Source organism: Onychostruthus taczanowskii, unplaced genomic scaffold (genome assembly GCF_017590055.1).
Source record: "Onychostruthus taczanowskii isolate IOZ18803 unplaced genomic scaffold, ASM1759005v1 scaffold7, whole genome shotgun sequence".
Taxonomy (NCBI): Eukaryota; Metazoa; Chordata; class Aves; order Passeriformes; family Passeridae; genus Onychostruthus; species Onychostruthus taczanowskii.
In genome coordinates this window covers 16,842,616-16,861,722 of record NW_024504786.1, presented here as the reverse complement: position 1 = coordinate 16,861,722, position 19,107 = coordinate 16,842,616, and the positions used below count along the sequence as shown (strand labels likewise).

Here is a 19,107-nt window from a genome sequence, read left to right as displayed (position 1 = left end):
GAGGTGAGTAAAAATCATTTGAAATATATTAAAGCAGTTTGCTATTTTCACACAGTTACCCTGCCAGCCTTAATATGCAAAACTGCCATTGAATTCCAGATGGCAAGATACTGCCACACAAGCTGGCTGTGCTGCATAAAGACAGTTTTACCCTGTTTGCAAATAGGCAGAATTAAAGTTGACCATTCAGCCTGAACTCCTAGGATTTTCTGCATGAGTGCTTGGTTTCTGAAGCTTAACACTGCACTACAGTGGTGTGGAAGTTCAGTGTAACATTTATTAGATAGGTATGACTATTCAATAACACATATAAAAATAGTTATGTTAACAATAAAGTAAATTTAGTAGTAAATTTGTTAGGCATATGCATATTCAGAGTGTTCAATATGCACATTAAATATGCAGGCTATATAATTTTTGTTACTGTGTAGCCTTCTTAACTATATGAGACTAATGAAAATTTGCTATAATTCAAGCAATTTCTTATGAATATAACAAAGCAGACATTTTAGAAATATCATTGCATTCAGGTTATCATAATCTAGTTTCACAGTACAGTATGAGCTTTTCAGCCTGTGAAATCCATTAATAACCACATTAAACTTTCCCATATTGTATGAATTGTCAGGTTTAAATGATTCTTTCTTTAAAACAATTATCTGTCTCTTGCTTCATGCAGTTTGTTAAACTGCTGTATCAATTTACAAAGACTGGGGGAGTTTGACACAGAAATTTTAGAGAGGGAAGGAACTAATCATTGGTTTACCTAGCATGAGTGCTCAAGTGCATATGAAGAAAATGAACATTGATTCAAAACATAAATGAAAAATTCTAATCATGAGTGGAATTGCCAAAGTTTAACTTGAAAACCGTTTGCTTCTTGAGTTCTAAGGAAAGTAAAATCTGTTGGTAAGCTTCTAAATAGTTGAAATATGATATTTATTATGACGAATATCAGTGTATGTATTTTAGAGGACTAGTTGGGACTTGGGGAACACAGCTCTGCATTGAAATAGGTGGGCAGCAGTGTGGTCTGGTAGTTTTTGAGATGCTACATTGATGGTGTTTGTGATATGACTGAGAATTCCCATGCAATGCACTTGAATTATTTTGTCTGCTACAAATATATACTGCTTGGGTTAAACATTTTTCCCCCTAATGCCTAAAGTAAAAAGAAGATGTACCTGTGCTCTTCCATGCTTCTAATGTTTAGTAGCCTCTAAGGCTGTATGTCTATTCCTTTTCCTTTTGTAGATCATACAAAATAGAGACTCAGTTCCTTTCCTACAATTTCTATATACGTGCAGAGGAGAGTGAAATCTTGCTTGGGCAATACAGAATATTTCTGCCTTCACCTCTTACCTGTATATCTGAGTATAGAACTGATTTAATGCAAATCTGCAGAATTGTGTGACATTACAACCAGGTTAGCAGCCCATTGCATTGGCTTCTGTAGAAATACAGAACAGTGGGCAGAGATTGTTCCTAAGTATTTTTAATAGTCAGGACAGATTGGAGCAGATCATCACCATTATGCAGGTGAGTGAATAATTGGGGCAGGGGGATAACAGTGTGACTTTCAGGTGTGTCTACAGTTTCTGGAAACCAAATTAAAAAGTGGACAGCAAATTAAATAAGATAGACAAGAAACTGAAATAAAGTCCTATAAAAATTTGTCTAGGAGGAGGCATCTAAAGCATGGGTTACAAATGAAAATATAGCACTGAAGACTAAGTGTGGTTCCTAAAACATTTCAAACCCACCTAAAGTTTGTCACCTACCATGTCTAAAATTCAAGCTGTAAGTGATTTTTCCATGATCATGCAGGTTTTCTCTTGAAGAAGCAAAGCCTCTTTACTGGCACTGTAATCCTTTGCATTGCTTGCAGAGGTATTTTTCTACTAGTAAGAATAATTTGTTTGCAGGGAAATTTTTGGCATTGCAGAGATTCTCTGCCATCTGGCTGACTTTGCGTTCCTATTCTGTTACTGCTAGTCTGGATCAGTCTTCTCTGTGAAATTTACAGTAGTGAAAAATCTGACTTCAGAGATTTTTAAAACAAAAAGACCCATAGAAAGACTAAACCCTCCTAATAGAGCATCCCTCACAAATGCACAGGTCATGTCATTTGGAAATCTCTATAATGTTGTGAGTTTGCTGTAATATATCAGCTATGTGACAGCACTAGCAGAAGTTTCCATTGTGTCAGTCATAACAAAATTTAAGGAGGGAATGTAAAGCATTTAACCTGTTGATTGTGTTGCTTTCCAGGTTTTCAAAGCCATGAATATTCGTCAGATCAGAAACCCTTCCCTACCTCCTCTAGAAGATATGCCTGAAGCATATCAGGTGAAGATAGCTCTTCTTGGTGCAGGACCTGCAAGTTTAAGTTGTGCTTCCTTTTTGGCTCGACTGGGCTATTCAAACATCACCATATTTGAAAAGCAGGAGTACCTCGGGGGCTTAAGGTAATAAAACAATGATACCAAAGCACTGCTTCCAATGATTGTAGAAAGCATAGTGAAAACTGTTGTTTATATATGATTGCTTGACTTTTAGCAAAGGAAGAGAACAGAATATTTCAGATCTGTAAAAGTCACTTTTTATTTAATTATTTAAATAATTGATCATTCATGTTAAAAGAGGTACAGTTGCAGGCAAGCTTTAACTGAAAATATGGTGGCTATTTCCTATATTCTCTTCATATGACCTGTTAAATTTGAGTGCTATTGTTATTATCAAATTAACATAATAGAAAATTGTTTCTAGGAACCATTTTCTCTTATCCAGAACTTCTAAAACAAGGTTAAGTACCTGTAGTCCTAGTGAAAGAATGTTTAAAATGCTTCAGACAGATAGTAATTTCTGTCTGGAAAGTTTTAGGTTTAGCATGCTTTCCTGGACTACCCTTGTGCAAATAAAGGTGACAGTGGCAATCAGCCATCAGTGAATGCAGCTTTTGCAGCCCATACCGTATGGGTGAAATAAGCCCCCTGCAATTCAACCTTCAGAAAGTTACAAATACATAAAAGAAGGTACATTTGCAGTTTTCCTGTATGGTAAACCCTTGGCTAGTATTTCTATGTTGTCAGTCCTCTACACTAGAAAATTAATTTTTGCCACTGCAGTAATGGCTTTGATCAAATCTAGTAGGTTTGTTGGAATCCCTGTGTATGAGATAATTCAGACTGACTGGTGGATACCAAGCCATTCAAAATCAAAATTAAATTGTAATTGTAAAATTAAAATGTAATGTGTGCAAGAGTACAAAATGCGTTCACACAATGTGTTTGAAAAATAAAAAATATAATGAAACAGAGAGAAAGAAGGGTGACGCACTTACATTTCTTAATGCCGCACCACTGAGATCAATAGAGTTGACACGGTTAATGAAATTGATCCATAATGTCATAATGTCAAATACTTATTCAGTGCTCTGCAAGAAAGAGAATCAGTTCTGGAGAAGTTGAACTGATTACTTGCATTTATCCCAGTGAGGTTCAGAATTATTCTACCAAATTACCAAGGTGTTAATCCATAGGCATTTAACTGTAAAGCTGTTTTACTTGAACTAGTTACCATAGAGGATTGCAAATTTAGTATGTGAAACACCTATTTACCTGTTCAGTAGCACGTTATCATGTTAGCACGTTATGTTATAAATACCAGATTAAAATCAGTTTTGTTACTGTACAGTAGTCAGAATTAATAAGAGGTTTTTAACAAAAAGGCTCTTTTTGGTGACAGGTTGGACTCAGGTTGGACATGGCAATACAATGCAGGAATTCCTGCAGCTGCTTCAGTGCTGTAGTACAATGCTACAGTTGCTCACTACATGCTTGTGTATTTGAAGCAGTGTGATCTTAACTGTGTCATGGTTTAACTTGAATTTAAAATAATGTTTTGCCTGTTGTTTTTTGTAATGAAAGAAACCTTACACAGAGTTTTGCCTGTTCTGTTGGTACCCTTAATGGATGAGGAGTGTATTTTAAAATGTATTTTTTATTTTTGAGTCTTAACGTGTATCAATCAAGGTCAAATTTTACTTCCATTCACTGTAGAAATGCTCATGTGTGGTTTAAGGGCATCAATTCCTTTTGTCCTTATTTTAATCTTGAAACAGAAGGGGGGCTGGCCTGTGGCAGCAGTCATCCATTATTGCATTTCCAAGTCTTTGCAGCACATCTTTTAACAAATTTAGGTTATTGATGGGTGTGTTTTCAAGGCTTCATAAACTATTGCAAATTGCTAAGAAGACCAAATCAATTTTTTATTTGGAATCAGCTGTTTATAATGGCAGTGGTTTTGCCTTCTTAAAGTTTTTTCCAATTGTTTTTGATTAGGATCTTTCTTGCATCGTAGCTAATTTTCATAATATTGTGGCACTAAACAGGTGTCTAGAGATTGCAATTCCTGTGGTGGGATATTTAAATATAACGTAAATCCATCCTTCTGTGAACATGTCTGGATTTTTCATATTTATGGGCAGGTTTTCCTACATTTCACCAGTTGTGTAAAATTTATGCTTTATAGTAGAGTAGGCATGAGCATACCATGCTCTTGCTTAGAGACCATGAACAAGCTTTACTACTTTTGCTCCTATCTGTGCCACTGCTTTACAATGTACCACAATATTTCTCTCACTAGGCCAAAGAGTTGTCCCTTGAGCAGCAGTAATTTGAGGTTGCTGACAAACACCAAGCACCTGTCCAAGCACCTCTGACTTGAGTCAAATTTGAGGTTGAGGTGAATTTGTGGGACACTTTGCATCCACTGCATCTCTCCTCCATCTCTGCCCCATTTCTTTTGCCCCTCTGTCTCTCCATTGCAGAGGCAGAGACCATCTGCTGCTGCTGCAAAAAATTGCATCAAAATTATTGATGTATAGTTGGCTTTCATAAAAAGCCTATTTTCACAGTTAATGTGCATGCATGTGGGTACACCTCACAGCATAAAACTAAGTGTTTAATAAGAGCAAAAAAAAAAAAAGTGTTTACAAATTCTGACAGTGATGTAACACAACCAGTAGTGTTTTGGGAGCACGTTGTGGAGATGTCAGGCCTCCAACAAATTCATAGGTGGCCTGGAAAATAGAACTTTCCTCTTTTTTGATTGGATTTCTTTACTGAATCTCTCTTGCATAATCATATTGATACATTAGTTTCTGCCTCAGACACCTTTATTTAGCATGACTCCTGAAAGTTGTATTGACACATTCATTATATCTGATATTTACAACACTTCTCATTGCACACTGGTCAAGAAAGGTGTAAAAAGGGTAGTATTAGAAATGAGAAAGAACACTAGTTTCTTACCAGTATAATTAAAGTTGATGCAACTTAAAAGGAATGAAACTGTTCTGGCCTGTCAAAGTTGGATGCTAAAGATGGTGTGGTCAATATCAATATGTAAAATAAGCTGCAGCAAATCTCTTGTGCCTCTGCTTTGTTATGGATATTACAGGTTCATTAATTTGAAAACAGATTAGACTGTTTGAAGCTTAGAAGTATGTGGGGAGAAGCCTTTATTTTTCTGCATATTTAGGTTTTTATCTTCATTGAACAAAAGTATCTAAAATATAACTTTGCTGTGTTTATCTGCAACATGTTTTACAGTAGGAGTTTAGAACTGGCATATATAGATGTCATTTCACTGGAGATAAATATATGTATATATTAGATCTGTATCAGTAGATATAAACCAAGATTCTATATTGGCACTGCAGTTTTCACCTTCTGTGATTCTGGGAACTTGAAGATGTCATTCCTAATCTTCCCCGGGAGGAAAAAATGCCAGTTAGTAAACATTAAGTCAAAAAACAGACATGAAATCAACAGCTGATAAAATGTTTGTCCATTCTGAAAAATAATTAAAAATTGATGAAGTACAAATGGAGGTACAGTTTTAAATACCCTAGCTCAAAATAGCATATGTTCTACTTTTAAAAAATTGTATGGGAAATTTGATACTCTTGTATTGGGTAGCTTAATGAAAGATTGCTATGTCACTTTGCTTTCAGTAGCCACGAGGTCTTTTTTTAAATGGGTATCCTAAGCTTGGTGTTGCATATTCTGGTGAACAAAAGGAATGGAGCTGAAGTCCTTGAGAATTCAAACGTAACCTATGTTAATTAGTTACCTACAAGAGTGGGCAGTGTTGGCCTCAAGGTATTGTCTTTCTGGCCTATATTTTTAGCATTGGATGAATAATGCTTTTTTGTCACTCTAATGATTAAAAAAAGTCGAGTCGCATTTCAGCACATTTCCATTCACGTATGTCAAAATTAACTAAGGTACGTTATAAGTTTTTTTTGCAAATAATAATAATAAATTTTAAAATAATATTTTCCTAATGGTTACAAACAATTTTTTATTTATTTTAGTATGTCTGAAATCCCCCAGTTCCGTTTGCCATATGATGTAGTGAATTTTGAAGCTGAGCTTATGAAGGATCTTGGAGTGAAGGTAATGAAAAATATATCCTTCCTATGTATAGCTCAAAGAAAAAAAAAACAACAAGAACTCTGCCAAAGATTAACAGGAAAATGTCATGCACATTAGTAAAGAACGATTAAAAGCTATGCTAGACAGAGGCAGGAAGATGCTTCCTCTTGCTCAGGGCATTTGTCTGTCTCCTGTCTGAATGCCACTAGTTTGGAAAAGGGCAATCAATAGTACTCATCTGGAATGCCTGCATGTGATTAATTGTCTGTAAGAAACAAATTCCTAAATTGCTTTAGGGGTTCAATGTAGCTATTGGAATGATTTGATTTTTTTTAATCAAGTTTTTTTCATGCAAGTTTGGCACTACTTAAACCATTCATATTTGATTCTTCTTTTGTTCTTTCTCCCCAATTTTTTTTCTTAATGGTGTATCATACAGTCTTGCATCCAAGTTAATTTTATAATAAAATGCATCAAATTAAAGTGTTAACATGATCATCTGTTATAAACAATATCAGTCTATTCAACTTCTTGGAAAGCAATAGTTATGCATTATTCTGTTAAATAAATGTGTGTTGTTTATAGATAGTGGGAACAGCGATTTATTGTAATTTAGCACTTGAGCTGAAGATTTAGATAGTATTTAAAATTGTTGCACATTTTAATAGTAGTTACAAACTTAGAATGTACCACTGGATGAAATTTTTAAGTACCAGGAGGGATACTTTATGTTTAACACCTTACTAAAGCCTTCCATGAAGCAAGAAATTCTTGGATTGAATTCTTTTGTGTTGATTCTTTTTGTAAAAGCATTAGACTGTTGTCACAAGATCTGAGTGAGAACATTATCCTGCCTGGGTTTTACAAAAATGCTGGTAAGATGCAAGATAGGGTTTGAAGTGCTACAGGTTTGTTTTTCTATTTTAAAGATCCTTTTGCAACCCTTGAAAAGACTGACAGAATGGAGTTTTAGTTAGGGATGGTGTTAAACAGAGCACTGAGACACCTTTAGGCAAAATTTCCGGCCACAGACTTCTGGAAATCCTCTGCCAGCCTCGGTTCCCAGGGCCCCGTGTTACGACAAGGTCTCCAGAGTGGACTGATAGAGCCACCATGTCGTCCTGACCTGCAAGTCCACTGTGGTTCTAGAGTGCAGCAGAGAATCTCAATGTAAATTTGCTTCAAAGCTCTGCCATTGTTTTGCAATTGACCCTTTGGCAAGCTGGTTAAATTACTACCTTAGCTTTATACCTCCATAAGCTGGAAATGTTTTCTGATGTTTACTTAAAGCATTTCAAATCTGTGGTGGAAGGTGCTGTGTTGTGTAAATGCTCAGTACTGCTGTTTATTCAAGTAATTCCACTGAAATTAGTAAGAATTAGTCAGTTGGATAAGGATTACAGAGCTGGGCCCTCGAAGTATTCTGAATTCTCACATGAAATAGTATTGCTATTTAAATTCCTTCATTAGGTTTTCATAACATATGTACAGAACGGGATAAAAAAATGTAATGACTATTTATAGAATGTCTTTTGTTGCAAGTGAGATGGAGTCTGTATTGTTTAAAGGATTGCAATAGTACATGACTTTTCACCTCTGATAAAATTTATACTAAATCTCCAAAGACAAAGAAAGTCAGTGTTTTAAGTAATGTAAAATGTATGTTACCTCTGCCTTTTTTCCCCAGCAACCTGAAAAGTACACTAAATGAAATATAGGCAGATTGAATAACAAACAAGATACACAGTGACTTGAAGGCTAAACTGTTAAGATCACAAAGTAGAGAGCTTACACAACAGCACTGCATTTTGTGAAGGAAAATCGCATGTGATATAAAAAACCTGAGGGAAAACATTCAGGTTCAGAGAGTCTAAGATGTGGAGATAAAAACACACATACCTATGTCAAGAAGTATGAAATATCAGAAGAGGAATCACACACACTTTTTGTGCTCAAAGGCCTTGGGGTTAGGAGTGATGAACAAAAGGTGTGTGTATCTCCAGTTGCATGACCTCTGCACAGGACAGCCATCGTTGGTTTCCTGAGCACGCAGAGAGCACCATTCCCTGTCTCTTACACTCTTACACTTACAACTCCTCTAGGTGCTCAGCCTGGGCAGTGGCTGCTCACAGCAGGATTGGTGGTGGAGAATGACTGCAGAAAAAAAATTGCAGCTTTTGCTTCTGGAAGCAAAAAAGCAAGTGATCAGAAACATAGATTATACGTGTGCTTTGATTGCTGTGAGTTATTTCTTTCAATAAATGAGCACCAATTACTGCACTATGGACACTGTTTCTTGTCTAAATTTGAACTAACAATTGCAAGTCTAAATCAAAACTTATTCATAATTTTGAAAGCCTTTGTTAGATTACCATGCAGAATGTGCTGCTTCATTATAATTACATTTTTTACCAAGCAGTTTTTAATTCTTTCAGATAATTTTTAGGAAAGGCCTTGCAGTGGATGGAATGACACTCCATACCCTGAAAGAAGATGGCTATAAGGCAGTCTTTATTGGAATAGGTAAGAGCTCATGGTCCCATGTTTTGTCATAATGCCTAAGAATAAACTGGAATTTGTATCTTTGTTAAAGCTTTAATTTGGTGAATTATGGAAGTATGGAATATAAGAAAAGTTTTAAAATCAGGAAGCTAAAATTAGTGGCCTTAAGATGATTACTGAAATTTTCAGATTTATATTACAGATCTTTAAGTAATAGGTGAATGTAGCCGAACGGGTTGATTTATTGTTTATTTTGATAGTTAAAAATGGATGAACTAAAAATTTGCTTGTAATTAATTGCCATATTGGCCTAGAGCGATACACAAGTTTAGTTTTCAATTTTTGTGAACAGCTTACTACACCCACACAATTACTGAGTCTATATGTAAGCCAGTGATATCATGCTTGGTTGCTTTTTTTCTTTCATCCATATAAAATGTGTAACATCCTTCAGATAGGCTGGAGTGAAATGTACTTATGGAGTGGGTTAATAAGCTGATTTTGACTTGTACAAAATTGGCATCATAGGTCTGTCTTCTCTAATACTAGAGCAGTCCTGCATCTCTCTGCTGTTCGAATCATTGCTTCTTTTTAATGTTAGATTAGAATTATTATCCATTTACAATTATTTTGAAGTACAGCTGGACCCATTGCTGCCGTATGATAGGCATGTTGAGCAGGCATTGTCTACAGTTGGTATGAGGCTTAATGCTCTTTATTGATCTAGACGTTGCCTAAGTGAACATAATAGGAAACAAGTTGTCCAACTGTTCCTCCTTCCTATTATTGATTACAGAGATGTAATTCTTAGTGCAACGACAACTGTTGTTTACCATCTGGTTATGCAGTATAATAAGCTTTGCAGGTCTATTCTGTCGTGTAATGATAGCGCAGAGTGTTGTGATTTATGTAATCCTAAATCCTCACTCACATTGTTAGAGAACTTCCATGTATAGGAATTCTGGTGTATCATATTTTGACGTAATTGTATACAAGGCAAATGGTGCGACTTATATTTTTTATTGCTTTCATCTGTGTCTTTCAAACCACATTGTGAAATCTCACCAATGAGGAATTAACTCATAAGCATTTGTTTTCTGTAAGTCTAGCACTTAGGAAAAAATTCTCAGTAATTTTTTTTTTTTTTAACATCAGCATCGTTCCTCTTTTTTTAACATCAGCATTTCTGACTCAGAAGCTTAGAATCACAGTTCAGTTTAGTGTCAGCAAGAATGACCACTGAGCACTTCACATAGAATTGGAGTGTTCAGTTTATGTATCTGGGTTTATTTTCTGATCTTTATAAAGCTATGCTAGTATACAATATTTTTTGTTAGAAATATATTTATATGTATATATGCCTACAGACAACATTTTGCCATACAGTTACTAGGTAAAGGGATGCAGCCAGAATTTTAATAATCAGGAGAAGGTATCTGAAGCATAATTCTCCTGTAATGCATGTGTTCATTGATTGTACTAGAAAACAGAGGGTATAAATGCTAATGAAGGATTATGTGTACCTACAAAGTTTTATTATTGGACACTACCTTGCATTTATGATGCCCTTTCTGTACCCCTTCCTGTCTGCTTGTCATCTCACTTTTTCAGTACTGTGTAAGCCACTGGACAGTAAAGTGCATACTGGTAGTGAGGGTGAGGACATGCTGGGGGGTTGTATATTTGTGAAGTTAACGATATTAAAGCAATAGAGCATTTATAAGCTCTCAGCAACAGCTATTTCTCCATAATGAGTCTGAACTGCATTTCTTTTTGTGTTCTTTGCCCACTGAACAAACATATTCAATGAAATACCACATTTGAACATTACCCTGAATCATAGGGGTAAAATAATTATGGAACTACTTACATAAAAGAGAGGGTTTATTTTTTGTTGTAATTTGCTTCCAAATGAATTTGTACCTTGATGGAAAAGAAATGTGGTAGTTTAAAATTTTCCCTGTTAGTGGAAAAACGAAGTGAATGAGTGTATAAAAGAAAATGAAATCCCTGATAGGATGAGAGTACAGTGTGAGAGGATGTTTTTGCAGCAATATGATTTTTGAGGAGCACACTTTTAGTCTTGCAAATGAGACGGAATTCAAGATTTGCTTAGCTGGGATTGTACAAAAGTCCATGTGTGATTCATGAAACAGAAGATGACTTGTAAATAACCAGCTACCTGAGGGCAGGTAGAGTTCCAAAGAGAACTTTGAAAACTATTTTTCACACAGCTGTGCATCAGGGAAAATCTGTTGCCTGTGGGAATATTGTGTGTGGTAGGGAAAGTGTCCTCCACTGCAGGTTCTGTCGATGGTAAAACATAGTGACTGAGGTTTGAGCATTCTAGCAAGTGACCATATTAAAGAAAAATGAACAGCACAGGCTTTTGGTGAAAGCTGTTTGGACAAGTGTTAAAAGTGTGCTCTAATCAGCTGTTTGCTGTGTTTCTGATGTGAGAGGTAAAGAATTCCTAAGTTCACAAAAGGCTACAGGTTAACAGACTTATTTGAAATGAATAATAACAAAAAAGTGTGCTTTGCTTCAATTCTTTTCTTACTGAAGCATTGAGGCCATGATGGTTCATGTTAAGGGGAAAGATGCTCTCTAGCCAGTAGGTCTGGTATATGTAGTCACTGGCTCAAAGTTGAGAAAATACCTTGTACTAGACTTGAAAACAAGCAGGTGGCCAGTATGTGTCACCAACATTTGACAACCTCTTGGGTTCAGTGTGAGTCACACCTTACCTCCATCTTACCTTTCCCAATTAGGCTGTGAAGACTGATGTGAAATTTGGGGTTATGAAGGCCTGTGTTGAACTAGGAAAGACTAAATCCTAGGAAAAGCTTTCATAGTTACCTAGCTAAGCAGTTAGGATCCAGCTGGGTAATGGCAATATAAGAGATACACCATGCTTCTGGTTTTCTCCAGCAGTCACAATTTCAGTTTGTAGCTAACATAAGTGTTAGGGGATAGTCCATGAATCTCAGTTTCTTACATCAAAATTGATGATGGCATGTGTGATAATTTTTAAAGGAACAAAAGGCAGCAGCTAAACAATGGGAGGAACAATATTCTTGGAGTCTCTACTGTATTTTTTTAGGTTTTTCTCATTGTCATATAGGTAGGTACAATTTCTAAACTTAGTCTTATTTCATTGGGCAATTAAAATGCTAATTAAGAATTAGAGATGAAGAATTAGGCCTTAAAGTTTTCATCTTAGGATTTCAATTCTCTTCCAGCTACAAAACTTTTGGCTTTATTTTGTTACTCACAAACATTAATTAATAGGAATTAAGTCTCCCAATTAAACTGTCAAAGTTTTAAAACCAACCTCTAAAAGTAAGCATAGAAAAAAAAATCCTATCCTGTCCTGATTTGAAAGATTACTCAATGTATTCTGCCTTGAATCAGCTCTGCTTTTTGATAAGAAGGGTTTGTGAAGAATTTTTGACTGAGCTGACAAATCAGTTTGAAAATTTTGCTTTTAAAAAAAAAAAGTCTTGCATCAGTTGCTGCCTTCTGTAAACACCTTAGAGACTCAGGGCAACAGAGAACAAACATGCTGAGAGCAAAAGGAGAAATCAATGGAGGGGTGAGGGGCTAGAGGAGAGAGCACATGGTCCTCAGAGACTGCAGAGGAAGGCAGCCAAGGGTATCCTGCAGGGAACAGAGCAGTCTGAACGCTTTGTGTTACTGTTTCTTCATGGATTTTCAGAGTGGAATATGATTTTTACCAATTAGAAAACCCAAACCAAAACACACATATGTGTCTGTCATGGCTATCAGAGCAAATGCAGAAATACCAGGCTTTTATTACTCATCCTTCTAGAAGTTCAGCTGCCTTCTTGGGAAGGAAAACAGGATTCTGTGTTTTGGTCTTTTAAGACTCCACAAAGCATTTCAAATCCTTTTTGAAAGAGAAAATACATGACATATTCATATAAAATACAGTTTCTTTATAGAACTACTTAATTGAATAAAAATGTATGAACAAAATATTTAAAGGATATTCTTCATGTGACATTCAAACGACTACATGGAAATGCTATCACCATGAACATATTTTCTGCAACCTTTTACACAAACCTCTAGTCTTATTCTGTAATATTTCATCATAACATTTACATTCTCCTTTGAGAATATCAGATAAAAATATAGTCTGAAGTATTGTTTTATTTGGTAAACTTTTAAGAAAAATCTAATGCCCCCATTCCCAGAAATTGCTTGCACACTTTAACTTCAGTGTTTGTAGATTTAAAATTACAGCACTAACTTTCTACTTAGCTTCTCATTGAGTAATGAAGATTGCTTGTTTATTCCTCCATCTTCTGCTGCTGAATTGCTGTGAAGTTAATGTTGCTGTATGTGGGTATTCAGACATCTATTAAGCACTGTGAAACGATGGGTTAGGTGAGTGTACCAAGCAAATCTAAGCAGAATGTTGTTTGACTGTATTCTAAATAGTATATCCTGCTTACAAGGGTTAAAACTGTACGTTAAAAAAAAAGAAGAAAAATAAATTAAATTCTTCGTGGAATGAACCTTTGTCATAATTGCAGTCATTCATAGTTAATTAACATCACATTCAAACAATGATATAATAAGATCATGTCATTGATTGGAGTGAAATTACACACCACAGAAAAGAATTTTAAAGTGCAAGCATTAATGTACCTTGTTTTAAAAAAAACTCTGAGATAGATTTACTCTCTCTTCCCCAAAAAGTAAGTAATCTCCTCATGCCTGTTATTATCTTCTGATTAACTATGCAGTGCCACCTGGTGTGCAGATGGGAGGACTATTACACATCAAGAGCTCTGTTCACACCCACCCACACAGATATAAACCTACATGGCAAAAAGTGAACAGATGTTCATTTTGCTTGTGCTATAGGAAAAAAATTGTGCATCGTACTCCTGATTCATAAACTAAATTTGGAGGACATGAAATCTGCATATGGGACCCACAGGCCCATGGCCAGCACAGACATTTATGGAGGAAATATGTCATGTTCAAAATACTTCTCATTTCAGGTTGTGAACAGAGTTTTATTTGCTTGCTTCTCTGGTTTTGGTTTACCTTGTATTTCTGAGTTTTCTTTTTCTTTTCATCTGCAATTTCCTCCAAAGGAGGAATTTAAAGACAAAGTTGTTTGAAAACGTATCCTGGATTTATCTGTTAATTGGTTGCTTTTCACAGTTGATTTGTGTTTCTTGGTCTTTGGGATGTTGTATGAGGCTGTTAGGCCCCTTGGTGAAGAGCTGTTTGTCTCAGTGGTAATGTAACAAGTCATGTAAATGGCAGTGCACCTTGGTGGAAAGACAGAGCTTGAGAACAGGCTTTGTGCAGCCTTAGGCTCTTAATATCACCAGCTCTGTTGTTGGAGGTTTTTTCTATTGTTTTGTATTATTTTATAATTTCATAAATATTTTGACACTTTATAGATTGTATAGTTTTTGCTGGAGGGAAGCCAAAGCCTAAAGGCAGGCGGATGAAAGACAAGAACAAAGGAAGAAAAATAATTCCTTGGAAGGTCTTTCGCAGGAAAGAATGATGTTGTTGGATGATCAGCTAGATACTCAAAATAAACGTGTGCCTGGCATAGTTTCTGGGTTTATTTTATTGCCCCTTGTAGACAAGGGAGATGACTGTTTCAGAATCTTGCAAACTAAGTGCTTTTCACCAAGTATTTAAATGGTGACAATGGCCTTTTAAGCATTGGTATCCGTATACAGTCAAAGATATTAAAGGCTACAGAACCAGGGAAAACACTTGAAATTGTATTTTATTGTTGCAAGCTGACATATTCAAATTCATGTATCTGCAAAAAGCTGTGAGCCTTTGGTATTAGAAATAATGAGAATGAAATAATCGAGATGAGTCATGAAGTCAGAGTACTTTGAGGAATCTGAAGAACAGCAATGGTGAAGAGCAGTGGCAGGATCTGGGCAAAGCTAATTTAAAATAGTTAATAATTGCCTTACAGCCCCTAGACTAATATTAAAATTAAATTAAAAAACATTTTTTTAAAATAAAGATTCCATGAGAAGGCCAGTGATAGATGTGTTTGCACTTTGTACAAAACAGGATCAAAACTTCACACTGAGCTGCAACTTCCTGAAGTGAAGTTCCAGGGAAGAAGGTCTGCACAAGTCTGTGCAGCCAAGTATAGGAGTTCTTTATAATCTGCCTCCTGGAGAGCCTTAGCTCATGGCTCACAGCTTGGAGAATAAATGCCTCCTTCTTTAACACCACATTTCTTGCTTCATGTCCCATGTGAATAATATTCTAAATGAATTATACAATGAGTTGGTTCTAATACAAAACTTGTTCCTTTTCATTATTGTCTGCTGCTCTTTAATCTAAAAAGCATTGTTATTAAAAACCAAATACTTACATTAAAAAAGGAGCCCTGTGAAAGAACCTGTTCTTGCATGCTGTAGCATGGAAGAATTTGAACTTGCTATTATTCCCAATGCAGTGTCTTTTCTGGAGACCAACCATGTACATCAATCCAAGAATTTTTATGTTTGGGGCATTTTTTCTACTATTAGCATTTGTAGTAAGCTCTTATTTCAGCTCTTTAGTCCTTGGTACTGCTCTGGATATTGGTGGAATATTCCTCTATATACATCGAAAGCACTAGGCAATTGAGAGCTTTTAGGGCTAAGATTCACAAAACAGCTTATTTATTATTGATAGTCTTAGGACACTTTCAAAAAATACTAATGATCTGCCCTTGGGCATCCTTATGATATGCACCTGTAAATTACACAGATTTTTCTGCTCTTACTTATCTTTCCTACCCAAACACTACTTAGCATAACAATCTTTCCTGCATATGTTTTACAAAACACTCTTCTGTCATATTCCATGATGCTGGACAGTCTGCCTGAAGAACTGATCATTAAATATAATAACAAAATTAATTTGATTCTTATTGTTTTAAGAGTAGTTAATTTTTTCATATTTTAGCAGATTATGTAATCTAATATTATTTAGCACTTTTTTTTAATTCAGGCATATATTTTTAAGCATTTTTATGTTTGAGGTGTTTAAAAAAAGAAAAAATGGTGATGTTATATTTCCTATTTTGATGTTACACGCTTGAATGCTTTACACCTAAAGGAAAGAGCTGTGCTTGCTTGCCGGTTGTTTCCAAAAGTTCACTCCATGACTCAATTACTTTTATCTTTTAGATGTACAGATATTAATTGTGCTGCCATCTTTTTACTTTCACATTAACATTCAGACAGAATGAACAACCTCCTGAAGTGCAGTTTGTGAGTTGATCCATATCCTTTACTTCAGCTGAGCTCTCTTTTTTTTTCGTAAGAAAAGTGTGGTCCCATATGGGTTTAATGCAATCAGGCACTTGTTGAAACATTGTTCTACCTAATACTATAGGAGGGCTGCCATAATACAAAATCTAAATAAGAGCTTAAGAAATTCCTTACTTTCCTTCATCTTGTTTGCAAAAGGTAAAACACTGGTTAAAAACCTAGGCTTGTTGCATTTAATTTTGTTTTTAAAGACTATACACAAATAGAGTATCTCAATCTCATTTACTTAGTGCCAATTATTGGTGAGACGATGACATGCAGTTTTTTGTGTTAATGAGTAAAGTTTTAAGCAGTCTTCCTGTCATATTTATGTCTCATAAATGTAGTGTTCCTGAATTCATATTCTTTTCACTGCCCACTCAGCAAGGGGTGTATCCCCTTGTTGAATTCAATTATGAAAGTTAAGACAAAACTGGATCTGTGCTGTGGATTTCTAGTACATGTTGAAAGAATTTTAGGTATTGCTTTAGGAGATCATCTTGCTCTGCCACTTCTCTACTTGATGAGAGTGGTGCCTTGGAAGCCACTGCTGGGCATCGGCAGGGCTCAGGGCTTCCATCTGACCCAGTAGTTGTTTGTGCTTCTCAATCATCTGCTTCCCTTTCCATCATGGCTCAGGAGTCAGGCCTTTGTTGGTTTAGGAGCAGTTTGATACAGTGAAAGGCAGTTACCTCATTCTGGGGGAACACCCTGTGCTTGAAACCAGTTCTGGTTCCTCATTTATCTTGGAGCACACACACTCTAGTGACTGTTTCTGGATGGGATTCACAGTCTGAGGGCCTTCTGAGTCCTGAAATGGCCTGCAGTTGGTGCCCAAGGCAATCCCTCACTCCCCCCTTCAAAGTCAACACGTTAATTGGAAAGTTTTCCTCTTCCAGAAGCATTTGTAGGTGTATTGTCCAATGCATTAGCCTCCATCGTCATGGGAAGGCACATCCTCTGCCCTTCTTTATTTTAATGCCATGGACATTTTTAAAGGGAGCAAATATCTGAGAAGAAAATTGTACATGTGCACTATAACAAGTAATCTTTAACTAAGCTGTACAAATGTTTGTGCTGCTGTGTCTCTGCTTTTTGTCCAGGCTTTTGAACCACTTGCTATGGTCATGATACTTGAAAGTTGTTTTCCTACTATTCTAATCTACACTTTTCAGATAGGCCACTCATATAATTGCTTTTAGTATGAAATTTAAAATGACTATGCAAATGCTTACATTTATGAATACAAAATAAAAGGGTAAGAGGCATACAAGTATTTCTTTGGGTTTATGTGATATGTTGGTGTGTTCTATAGATTTGAGATCAACTTTGTCATTCCTTGTGCATAAAGTCACATGGATAGTCTTCTGTGTACATTTTATAGTATGAAACCATATCCAAAATTTGACACTTGGTGATGTCATAAGGTGTGGGGTACATATAGTAATTAAGATTGACTTTTTGTACTGTTAGAGTTTGCAGTGTGTTAATGCTAAATTTACTGTAAATTTTTTAATAAAAATTGTTTATAAGACCAAAACACTGAAATAAGCACACTAAGTCCTTAGAATGTTTGGGTAATGCTAATACAAATTATCTGTTTATCTAACAGAGAAAATTATTTTCCAAATGTTGTCTTTGATGCTGTTTTTTTGGAAATCCTTGGGCTATTGTTCATTAATTTGTGCTAAAAATGTCCTGAGCTGAATATGAACCATTAGAGAAAGTGAAAATGCATTCAATAGCTAGTGTGATAACTCAATATTCCCTCAAATGATCTTTGGTGATCAGTTTCATAGGAAGAAAAAGGAAGAATAATACGATTTTCAAGATCAGCAGATTTCAGCCAATTAATCTTTAATGTTAATATTGTCACTGTATTGAAATGGTAGTCACCAAGTAGAAGCTTGCAGTGTATTACTGCATTTCTAAGAGTTGTTAAGGCTTTATTTGTTACTGTTCCATTGATGTAATAGGAGATCGTGTAACTCACTTCAGATTTCATAGGATTATTTTTGTTAGAAATGATTCTTTGTTTATTTGTAGCCATTGATAACAAATGTGTATTTGAGTGTGATACATGTGTTTACATGTATTCTAATACTTTGTAGATAGTCAAATGTCAGTACCTGATTGTTATTTAAATTGAAATTCAATTATTAAGCATTAAAGATAATTTCTAACTAATACAATATTTATAGCTTTTTCTCTAATACCTTGGATTTTCTAATGAGAACAGAACTATCTTCCAAAGGAAACAGTTATTCTAGTTTTATAGATAACCTATTGCTTAGTAGTCAGACATTGGAAATAGCACAATTCATTGGAAATATTTCAATCTCTAAGTGACTTAACCTATTGCTTAGTAGTCAGACATTGGAAATAGCACAATTCATTGGAAATATTTCAATCTCTAAGTGACTTAACCTATTGCTTAGTAGTCAGACATTGGAAATAGCACAATTCATTGGAAATATTCCAATCCCTAAGTGACTTAGACATCTTTGCATTTCTGTTTGTTGGTAAACACAGGTTTGATGCTTCTATTATGGCCCAGCACAAATCTTTTCTAGGTGAAAAATGATGGCCAAATTTTTATCAGCGAGAAATGTATGACTCTGAGATTAGCTCTGTTGGTCGGAGCATGGTGGTAATGACGCCAGGTTTGTGGCTTCAAGCCTGTCATGGGTCATTCACTTAAGAGTTGGACTTGATGATTCTTGTGGGTCCCTTCCACCTCAGCATATTCTGTGATCTGGAAGTATTTATGTTTTGTTAAACTTTATCAAGTTATATAAGAGTCTCTCCAAAACAAAAAAATGTTCTCAAAAAGACTT

The 19,107-nt window shown here is 35.5% G+C and overlaps 1 protein-coding gene across 6 annotated transcripts in view; it reads left to right on the top strand.

Annotated features, from left to right (window-relative positions):
• The window catches only part of DPYD (dihydropyrimidine dehydrogenase), a 336,532-nt gene that overhangs the window by 108,695 nt on the left and 208,730 nt on the right, over positions 1-19,107 (top strand). For 5 of the 6 annotated variants that reach the window (XR_005953933.1, XR_005953934.1, XM_041421778.1 and 2 more), the window contains 3 exons: positions 2,272-2,468; positions 6,383-6,464; positions 8,879-8,966. Coding sequence is in view for 3 of the 6 variants with exons in the window: in XM_041421778.1 (XP_041277712.1) it covers positions 2,272-2,468; positions 6,383-6,464; positions 8,879-8,966 (367 nt within the window). In the remaining 3 variants the exon portion in view is untranslated. Of the gene's footprint in view, positions 1-2,271; positions 2,469-6,382; positions 6,465-8,878; positions 8,967-19,107 lie in introns of those variants that run through there. The other variant, XM_041421782.1, reaches the window with a different exon arrangement.